The sequence below is a fragment of the Cicer arietinum genome, chromosome 2 (assembly GCF_000331145.2).
Source record: "Cicer arietinum cultivar CDC Frontier isolate Library 1 chromosome 2, Cicar.CDCFrontier_v2.0, whole genome shotgun sequence".
NCBI lineage: Eukaryota > Viridiplantae > Streptophyta > Magnoliopsida > Fabales > Fabaceae > Cicer > Cicer arietinum.
This window is the reverse complement of record NC_021161.2, coordinates 49092035-49102951: the sequence shown is the minus strand read 5'-3', so window position 1 is coordinate 49102951 and position 10917 is coordinate 49092035. Positions and strand designations below refer to the sequence as shown.

The 10917-nt window shown below is 27.9% G+C and overlaps 2 protein-coding genes across 2 annotated transcripts; both read right to left on the bottom strand.

The window, feature by feature from the left end:
* LOC101492272 (uncharacterized) lies at window positions 1-682 on the bottom strand. The gene has a single exon (XM_004491148.4). The coding sequence runs from the start codon at window positions 475-477 to the stop codon at window positions 175-177; it is 303 nt and encodes a 100-aa protein (XP_004491205.1). The 5' UTR covers window positions 478-682; the 3' UTR covers window positions 1-174.
* Window positions 683-7855: 7173 nt separating this feature from the next.
* On the bottom strand, window positions 7856-10291 carry LOC101491940 (probable serine/threonine-protein kinase PBL2). The gene is made up of 6 exons (XM_004491147.4): window positions 10029-10291; window positions 9272-9585; window positions 9044-9179; window positions 8766-8902; window positions 8561-8684; window positions 7856-8475 (listed from the first exon to the last, which is right to left on the bottom strand). The coding sequence occupies exons 1-6, from the start codon at window positions 10078-10080 to the stop codon at window positions 8078-8080; spliced, it is 1161 nt and encodes a 386-aa protein (XP_004491204.1). The 5' UTR covers window positions 10081-10291; the 3' UTR covers window positions 7856-8077.
* Window positions 10292-10917: the final 626 nt, after the last annotated feature.

The window sequence follows — 10917 nt, the reverse complement described above, 5'->3', positions numbered from 1 at the left end:
TAATCTAAAATCTTTTTACATTGATTAAAACCAAAGATAGGACTAGGACATAACATTGGTAGATCCACTCAATCACCCAAAAGAAAAGAGAAGAAAAAGAAAAAGTAAAAGAAAAAGAAAAAAAAAATGAAGGACAAGAGAGAAATGAAGCCAACACTAAAGAACAATTGATATTTACATCAAAATTGCATATCTCATGCTATCACTTACCATGAGATGATTCATTTCAGAAATTTGTGAAAATTCACCACCAGTTACAAATACACCATCAGACCCATTTACCCTTGGATGAGAAACACATGAGAGTATTGATATAGGAGCTTGAAGAATGTTGCTAATCACACCCCCCCAACCATTTTGTGATCTTCTTACCCTCTCATGCTCATTTCCTTGTTGGAACATGTTTTCATCTGCCACCTTTGAACTCTTTCTTGTGTTGTTAAGGTTTCTTGTCATTGCTACTAGAATTTGCCACATCTTCAACTACCTAATTATATATATATATATATATATATATATATATAGCTAGGACTATAGGACTTAGAGTATTAATATATATGAGCTTGTTGGAGAATAAGATTTTGAACTCTTGAAGAGAAACCAAAGATTTTTGGAAGTTGGAAGTACCAATTCTTTATCCAAAGGCTTTTAATATATAATGGTATTTTCGTGGCGGTGTTACTTAGCTAGTGCTTTCTTTATACTCCATCCTCTTATTAATATATATAATAAAAATCAATATGTTTTAAATATTTTTTATACAAGAAATTAGAGATAGTATAATATCTAATGTTATTATATCTAAAATGCTTTTAAATTAATTTACATTTTATTCTCTTAAAACAAGTTTTTAGGAGGAATAATTTAAACTCTTTAATTACTTTTTTTTTTATTACTTTGAAAAACTTAATTTTTTTTAATGTATGAAATTAGAGGGAGTATATATATAACTAAATACTAATCATCTAATGTTATTTATCAATGACTAATTTTCATTAGAAAATTTATTAAAACATAAATAAAGTCTCTTCTCCTAATATAATTTTTTTATACATAATCTTTTGATCACTCTGATCAAGCAATACCTAATTAGTGGTTGTATTTATCACAAAAAGTTGTTAGTGCATTTTTTTAGTTTTTATTAAAAGAAAAAAGAGGCAACTATAAGTTGCAACATTTTCTCTTCCCATTAACCAAATGTGGGGTCTATTAAGCCCAACTTGATGGAAAAGGTGCCTAATTGCATAAAAAGTCTCTTTAAGTCTTATCTTTAAATTTTTTGATTAGTTTACTTTAGTTTGAGTTTTCCCCTCTTTTTTGATAACTTAGTTTTGTCCAAAAAGAAGAGGAAATTTTTAAGGTATTATATAGTTTTGTTCATCCCCTTAAGCTTTGGATCACAAAAGGTTTAGCTTTTGATTTTATCAGAGTTGGATGGGGTGATTAATCATTGAGTTGGATTTGGATTAGAAACTTCATAAGAGAATAATAACTGTAGAAGGTCGAAAATTATAAATATATATAAAACATAATAAATTTATAATAATTAAAATTTCTTTATATTTATACAGTCGATAATTTAACACTCAACGAGTCGATAGTTTAACACTCAACGATCATGATCAAACACCTTATATTTTAACAATTTTTAAAAAAATATTACTAAATTTAAAAATTATATACTCTCAATAGCGTGAATGCAGTGAATTTTTTATAATTTGAAAAAAAAAAAAATATATATATATATATATATATATATATATTGATGAAAAATTCTTTCTGCATCAACATAAATAAATTTATGTGGCTTACAATCATTTTGAATTACATGGTCATGTTTCTTATATGGTAAGACCCATTTATAAATTGAAGAAACTATCATTACTTTGAACTAATTAAAATAGATTAATGTTTGAATTAGTGTAGTGTTATTAAATGTCAACAACACCCATCCCTCTATATATAAATAGTGTAGTGTTGTTTAAAGTATAGTATTATGTAAAGTTTTTGGGATCCCACAAATGAAGAGTCAATATAGAAGTTACAAAATGTGATGCATACCAAAGTTGTTGTGAAATGTCAATGAGTACTATTGCTCCACTAGAGAAAAGCCTTATCAACTAGTGGAAAACCAACATGAAGATAAAAATGCACGTTTAATTAATTAATGTGCATAATATGACATTAAATTGTACAATTAAATATGTTTTAATTAAGACTAACACTGAAATTTAAAATTTTTATAATATAGTTTTAATTATACTTTAAGATAAATAATCACTAGGCAATGCTTTCTATAGTTCAAAGTCAACTAGTTTTGATTTTTGATCCAAGGAGAAGCTTAACAACTGATACAGCTACTAATGTTATGTGATTCAATGAGAACCACAAGATAAATTAGTCAATGTTCAAGATGCCACTATAAGTCTCATTAATTTAAATCATCATTATTTGTGCTGTGGAAATCATACCATATTCTTTCAAGTCAATCTTTATTTTCTTTCATAATTTTTTTTCTCCATAAAAATAGTAGTATCTATAGTATGATTTTTAAATTAAATAAATGTGGACTTGCATTGTCCACGATCACGTTCAGAAAATCAATTGAAAATTAGAAATAATGAAATAAAATAAGAGGAGAGTTAGTGGAGTTATTCAAGTTAGTGGTTCTAATTAATGCACTTAATAAATTTGCATTATTATTAGAAAAATTCACCTCCTAACAAATGGAAAAGAGGGGGAAAGGGAGATGTTATTTTAATTTAGATTGTTTATTTGGTGTTGAACTAAACCTTGTTAATAAGTTTACTACAAATGCTGCATGACTGCATCCTTCATTTGAAATCCACCAAACAATTTCATATGTAAATTTATAATTCTTTTCTTTTTATGAAAAACAATGTTGGTTTCCATGGTGCTAAAAATAATGGTCGAATTTGGGCCAATCTTCCTTCTATTTCGATATTAATATTGATGGATCTCACATCCACTCTTCTCCAGGTAATGTTTGTGGTGATATTATTTATAGTGGTCAAAATGGACTGATCTGTATGGATAAGTCCATCTAACTCACTAAAATATAGAGTTTCCATTAAATAATTTTAGTTGTTTCTTCTTCCATTTTTAATGTTCTCAAATACACAAAAATACATGTTTAGATTGGTTAATCTGAACGTGTGAAATATACTTCTGAATTAGTCAATCCAGATAAAATTTGAGGATTTTGAGATGACTTGAGGTTGAAAAAAATAAATTTTTAATAATTTTTGTTTGAATTTTTATAGGACTTTTTAGTTTGACCTAAAAACCCTCATCACGCACAATCAAATTAAACTAAAATAAAAAATAATAAAATTAGTCATCTAATACTTTTTTTATCAACAATTGGTCATTTGAATTTAAGGACCCAACTAAACTAAGCCATAACCCACAAACCAATAGCAATAATTGGCCCAAGTGATCCAACCCACCTATCAGGCCGTGACTCAACAACTATACCATCAAAATTTTAAAAAATTATCAAGAAAAAAAAAAACTTTCATATTAAATGAGCTACAAATAAGGATGAGAATACTTTAGGCCAAACTAGACTTTTCAAGTCTTGATTCTAATATGTCAAAAAATTTAAAGTTTAAGTCTGGCCTTGATGGAAGCCTAGTATGATCTATTAGTCTACTTAAAAGCCTATTTGAATCTAGTATATTTGAATAAATAATTATATATATTTTTAAATATACCAATGAGTTAATATGTTAATAAAAAAATTGGTTATATTTTGATATTTAACATAACATTTTAAAGAATCTAACTTTATATGTTTAAATTACTAAAAGTTTAATATATAACAAAAATATCAAAATTTAATATAATAATTAGAAAAATTGCATTGACCTCCCCTAAGTTCTATTTAAATAACACTTACACCCCCCTTTTGTTTTGAAAGAACACTTATCTCCCCTATACTCACTAAAAAAATTGTATCAAACATTTTTTTTTGTCACAATTAGATCTATTCATGTCATTTACTATATGGCATAATTAGTGTTTTCGCTTTAAATTTGTAGAGGTACAACCATTCATTTCATCTAGTATTTGCAATTTTAAAAAATATGATTATGTTATTAGTGACATAATTCAAGTGTGTATTATAGTGGTTTTTGATAAATGACAAGTAGAATTGTAAGTGTAACAGAAAAAAAAAATGCTAGTGCACAATTCTTTTAGTGAGTACAAAGGAAGTAAGTGCATTTTGAAAACTAAGTGAGGCGTGAGTGTCATTTAAGGAGACATAGGGAGAGGTAAATGAAATTTTCCATAATAATTATATAGTAGTAATAAAAATATTATTTATATTTATTTAAATAAGCCGATCTAATATGCCTAATAAAGTTGAACTCATACAATATTTTTCGGTCCATTATTAAATATGACATTTTCGTCTAATTTAAGGAAACCAATTATCTATTAAAAGCTAGTTCTAAACGAGTTTATTGAAAACGAAACATCTCACCCAATAACTTGAAAATTTTAGTATTTCATTCGTTAAAATAGTTAGAGTTTGATCAGGGATTAGTTAGAAGAAGGTTAGTGTTCACTAAGGGGAATAAGCTACAATTCTTCTTCAGCATAATAAACGTCTCATACCCTAATAATTAATTAATATGCTGCCTTATATTAAAATTGTTTTTCAATTTCAAACACTAATTCGAAATTTCAGTACTCAAGCTCATCATCAATCACTAATCAATATGTAACTAAATAAATATTCTCTCCCAATAATAACATTTTGAATTTCATGTTAGATTTTATATAATGTAGATGTAGGTAGATACACAATTTGTAACTAGTTTTAGACTAGGATTTAGGAATGCTCTCAAAAAACAACTATGATTGAGGAAAATCGTTAGAGAATCCAATTGTAATCTTTTTATAAATTTTTCTTTCACAAAAATATTTTTCGTATTTTTAGCATGAAACAAAAACAAATCAATCAATTTTATTAACAAACAATTATGCATGAAATGTGGAAGGAAGTTATTTTATTGATATTTTACATAAATAAAGAATCAATTTTGTATCGTACCTAAAAAAATAAAGAATCAATTTTTAACTCAATAAAGAATCAAATTAAGTTATACCAACAAAAAAAATCAAATTAAGAGGCCTCATTATTATTTCTTGAGATTAATACGTCCCTCCCTTTCAACTTCCTTTGTCTTTTATTATTATTATCTCCTTTTTTGTATCTCCTCACCCTTCAACAGTTCAACTCCCTCTATACACTACACACCTTTTCACTTCAATGGATTGCAATGATCAAAAGAATAAGCTCGACAATGAATTACATAAGGTATGTACATACTATTCACATTCCTTTATTAATTAAATGTATCACAAAATTTTAATTATTCTTTTTTTGTTTTACTCTTTTCTTTACAAAAAAAAAAAGTATACTAGGAGAAATTCCATGAAAGCCATAGAGAAAAATAAAAGTTTAGCATCAACTTCTCACGACTCTAGTAAAGTTTATGTTGAACCAAAGGGTCATGATGATGAAGGTTCACCAAGTGAAAAACCAACAAGTTCAATACTTCACAAGTGTGAGTTTTGTGACAAAACTTTTAGCTCCGGAAAAGCATTAGGGGGTCACAAAAGATTTCATCTTCAAGCTCTAAAGAAAGAGAAAGAGAAAGAGGATGATGCTAATATTAATATTAAAATAAAGGATAATGGTAAGTCTTCTTGTGATGATGGAAATAAAATATGTCATGTTTGTAAGAAGAATTTTCCATCCAAAAAAGCCCTATATGGTCACATGAGATCTCATCCTAATAGGGAATGGAGGGGTATTCACCCTAATAAGGATAATTATAATATTGATTATTATGATGATCATGATCAATGTATTATTTCTCAATCAAAAGAATTTGGTATTGATGATGAATCAAATTCTTGGCCGCCAAAATCGTTTAAAACCGATAAAAGAGGAAGAAAAGATATTCGTTGCAAAGAAGTTGTTAACGCCTCTCACATACTAATGTATATGTCTAGAGATACACGTTTGCATAACAACCTCAATCAGAATTTGGATAATGAGGCTAAGGACAAAAAAGTGCTACCTAGTACTAGTGGTCTTATTGGTGACAACATTGGTGAAATCAACGACAACAATAGCAAAAGAATGAAGTTGTTGGTGAAATTCAAGAATCCATGTTCAACATCTAAAGACAATATTTTGATGGAAAAAGATTGCTATCAACATGGTTCAGAGAAAAATAGTAATAGGCCTCAAGATGAGATTGGGGAATCAAGTCGATCGGTATCAAGAAATATTCTAGATTTTGATTTGAATGATGCACCAAATAATGTGGGTGATGAAACAAACTAGTTTATATTTTATTATAGATTAATTGTCCATATCTTATAATTTTTTTATAATGAAAATTTAAGATATGAAGATAGTATATCAATTTAAAGTAGAAAGATATTAGAGTTTATTGAACATTTTAAAAAGAATTTATATTTGTCTCCCTCCAACTACATTTATATATCTTATGTTTAAATTTTTTTCATATGCTTTATTCTATTTTGTTATGTGTTTGTGTTATGTATTGACTTGAAATATCATTGGTGATTTTTATAAAATAAATTAAAAAAATCATTGGTGGTTGTGTCTCTATAAATATTGATAATATTTACTAATCCTATTTTTTATTTGCGAGAGAATTAATTAATTAGGTAATCCTAGTTAGTTGATTATAATAAACTTAGAACTGTTTTTTTTTTACATCAATTTAGAATTGGTTAAAATAGATTAAATGAGTTAAGCAATTAAAGACCTCTCTATTTATGATTTTTCTTAAAATAAATTTTGTCATTATTTGTTTTGTTATAACATTTTAAGAAAATAATTTTCAAAATAAAACATCAAATAAAAAATTCGTTTAAATAGTTTATCTCAAAATATCATTTTAAAAACTTCATCTATTTGCTATAACTATAGTGAAATTTAAAAAAATAATTAAAATGAAAAATTATTTTGAGAAATTATTTATAAAAATTATTTTTAAAATATCTAATAATGAATATCTAAATTAGTGAACGTTAAAATTAATTATTTTTTTTAAATCTGTAACAAATAATTCTAAAATAACTTCTATTATTTTAAATAAATTATTATAAAAATTATTTTTTTTAAATATAAAATAAAAATTACTTTTTTTAAATATAAAATAATCGATGAAAATTGGCTTCACAAATAAATATTTGATCACAATTCTGACGATACCAATATATGTGTCTCCTATAACGATGCATTGGACAGTCTAATTGGTTATGGGCCTTAGCACTAGCTTCATTTTTAAAATGCATTAGGTATTATGTATCATGTTCGTTCTTACATACCAAATGTTAACATAGAGCAATTTAAGTCCTAATTGTAAAAATGGAGAATAATGTGATTTTGAAGTCTTTGTACTAAACTCAATTTGAATTAAAAAAAGATTAGGTTAAAATAATGAAAGGAATGCGACAAATGTCTCGAAGGGTTGGTTATATTGCTTTTACACCCTCCATTCTTTTTAGTTATCCATTTTTTAGAAGAAAAATAAATTAGTATAAATTGATTTGTGATTTTTAAATTTCAATGCAACATTAACTTTTTATTTCTAATTATACCTTTATCTTATAAATTATTATACACTTAGGTACAAAGACTTCTTTGTTGGGTGATTTGTAAATACTATGTCAGTGTTCTTTGAACTTTGAAGTCTGCTATGACCTTAATGAGTTTCCAGAACTCAATTCATCTAAACTTTTTATTATAAAAATAAATAATAATAATAACCTTAAAAAGAAAAGTATAAAGGAGTAAAATTTTATTAAAAAAATTGATGTGACTCTATCTATAATTGAATTGAATATAATGGTCTAAAAATTACAAGTCTAAGTTTTTCCATAGCTGCCTAAGCCAGGAATGGTGCTGCATAAGCATAATGATGCTTTTCAATAATAACATGAAAATTGATCATTGGCTACATAATCAAACAAAGCACTAGTCCTGATGGAGAAACACACCTCAATGTTTTCTAGTAATTGACTTATGTGAATGATGACTAGAATGCCTAGTTGCATGGTTATCATTTTTTGGGGTCCTTGGGAATGAACTTGAAGAAATTAGTGCTTCCAATGTAGCTAGAACATTCACCATAGTAGGTCTATGTTTAGGATCATTATTAAGACATTGTAGAACAAGTGCAGCTGCAGCTTGTGCTCCTTTCTTTGAGTATTGACCACCCAACTTAGTATCCATGATTCTCAATATTCTTCTGCTGTCACTAAGAAAAGGCATTGCCCAATCCACCAGTGTTTCGTCCGAATATCCGGGTCTATCCTCTTCAACTACACGCCGTCCTGTTAGTAACTCTAACAGGACGACACCAAAGCTGTATACGTCACTCCTCGCTGTTAAATGACCTGTTTGTTTAGTAGGCAAATGATAACTATTTAGGACCTCGGTGTTATAGCTTATATATATATGATAAACGTTTATGCTATATACCTGTAGCTACATACTCGGGGGCGGCATAGCCATGAGTTCCGATAATTCTAGTTGAAACATGAGTGTTATCTCCGGTCGGACCATCTCTAGCCAAGCCGAAATCCGAAAGATTTGGACTGAAATCCTGCATAAATTTCAGAACTAGTCTTTAAGAATGCATAGACTTATATGTAAAACAGAAGCCAAGTTTTTCAATGTAACATACCGAATCGAGTAAGATGTTGGAAGCCTTTAAATCGCGATAAATAACATTTGCATCAAGAGAATGTAAGAATGCTAGTCCTCGTGCAACGCCGATCGCAATATTGATCCTTGTAATCCAAGAAATCGGTTGAACACCTTCTGCATAAATGAAAAAAAAAAAACAAAGTTTAATGAAATATGAAAAGAAATCATGTCTCAATTTGGCAGAAAAACAAAATGTTGTTAAACTTAGTAGCTTGTTATTCAAGTAACTATGTTGAGAGTGAATGTAAAACTTACTTCTGAATAAGTGATTTTCCAAACTTCCTTTCTGCATAAACTCATAAACCAGAAGCCTGTTTTTACCTTCTGAACAATAACCAATAAGCTTCACCAAATTTTCATGGTGAAGTTGGCCTAGATAATTAACTTCGGCCTGCGAACGTAATCGATCGAAAAATCAGCCGAAAACTAACAATACCAATACTAATCAAAAATTTTGATACAAGAGTTTATGCTGCTACATACAAGCCATTCCTTGTGGCCTTGAAAACTTTCTGGTTTAAGCTTCTTAATTGCCACTACAATTCCATTTCCTGGTTTTGTAGGAGCACCTGTGTTCTCATCTATCCAACCTTTGTAGACGAATCCGAACCCTCCTTCGCCGATTAAATTTTCATGTCGAAAGTTCCGAGTGGCCTCTTTTAGATCATTGAAAGTGAAGGACTTAACATCATTGGCAATGGATTTGTCAACATTTGATGGTGAAGTTTTCGAAACGGTTTTTCGTGTAGGAGAATTTGATGAAGTCTGTTTTGTTTTGCTCTGAGTCTTCGTACTTCCTGAGAGAAGATGAAATGTTAGTTAATTCAAAACAGTCACTAAAATAAGTTCATTAAGAATGATAGTTAATCTTCATCACAATTATCTTTAATACCAAATTTGGCATAACTATTCATAATTATTTAGAACTTGAATCAGGGAAAAGAAGCCTTAGAATCTTCATTTTTCATCAACCAAGGATTTTGAAACAATAAGCAAAAAAAGTAAAAAAAAAAAAGTGTGGCCATACAAGTTTTATATTAACATCACCTTATTCTTCTAATTAAGTGGAAACCAAAGAGAAAATTATGGAAGAATTCACTTTAATGTTATTGGTCTTAATAGTAAATTAAGTTAAAGGGAACAAAAACAAACCAAAGAAAACAAAAAGCACATAAAAACATATATAGTGTCACCAAAGAGGAAACAAGTGATGTAAAAAAGAATAGCCAAAAAAACTAACCAAAACTTGTTGAAGACACATTAGCAACTGGTTTTATGCATAAGTTTCCCATTATGAATTGAAGTGTTTTTTTTCTTTTCTTCTTTCTTTGTTATCCAACAACACATATGAAGGGAAAAAAAACACAGAATGAATAAAAGGGTGTGAAATAAATGTGAATGAAAAATGTCTTCAAATTAGAAAAAGTCAACGCTAGTTAAGATGATAAATAGAGAAGTGAAGAAGCAATAAATTGATGCGATGAGGATACAACATAGTCAATGAATGGAAGTTGCCACATGTTGAACCAAATATAAACACACATACACGTAGTTTTGTTGAGTTTGACTTATAATTTAAGACAAATTCTAAAATGTTGACATTCTTTATATCATTTTTTTGAGTACATGCCGGCCTAAAATGGAACTCTTGATTATATAATTAAGGAATTTAATTATATGTTTAGTACAACACCTCTAACTACATATAGATCTAGAAAGATAAATTACTTTACTAAATTTAATGGTATATGCTGCTGTTGTATTATGCAAATAATCTACATAGGGGTGATAAAAATCTATCTAAAAAAACACAAGACTGATAAAATGGGTTGGATCCGTCAGACTAATCTCTTTAATCAATTATTTTAAGTTGGACAAATTGAACTTTTAGACCTACCACTCAAAATGGTTCATCCAATTTAATCTGTTGAAAAAATAGAGTAATAGTATAATTCAGTTATTTTATCTACGTCTATGAACATATTTTGTCAATATAATTCAATAAACTAGAATTTTAATTTTATTATGTAAGTGTGACTCTTGGATTATATTGAATTTTAATTGACTAGTTTTTTTTTTTTTTAAGGACTAACTCACTGAAAATTAATATATTTAATATTTTTATTGAA

What these genes read in the sequence shown, in the direction of transcription:
- LOC101491940 (XM_004491147.4), bottom strand. Translation starts at nt 10,080, where the DNA reads ATGGGAAACTTATGCATAAAACCAGTTGCTAATGTGTCTTCAACAAGT. An exon ending in GGAAAATCACTTATTCAGAA is followed by an intron (nt 8,903 to 9,043) that starts GTAAGTTTTACA and finishes TCATTTATGCAG; the next exon opens with AAGGTGTTCAACCGATTTCT. An exon ending in CCAACATCTTACTCGATTCG is followed by an intron (nt 8,685 to 8,765) that starts GTATGTTACATT and finishes AAATTTATGCAG; the next exon opens with GATTTCAGTCCAAATCTTTC.
- LOC101492272 (XM_004491148.4), bottom strand. Translation starts at nt 477, where the DNA reads ATGTGGCAAATTCTAGTAGCAATGACAAGAAACCTTAACAACACAAGA.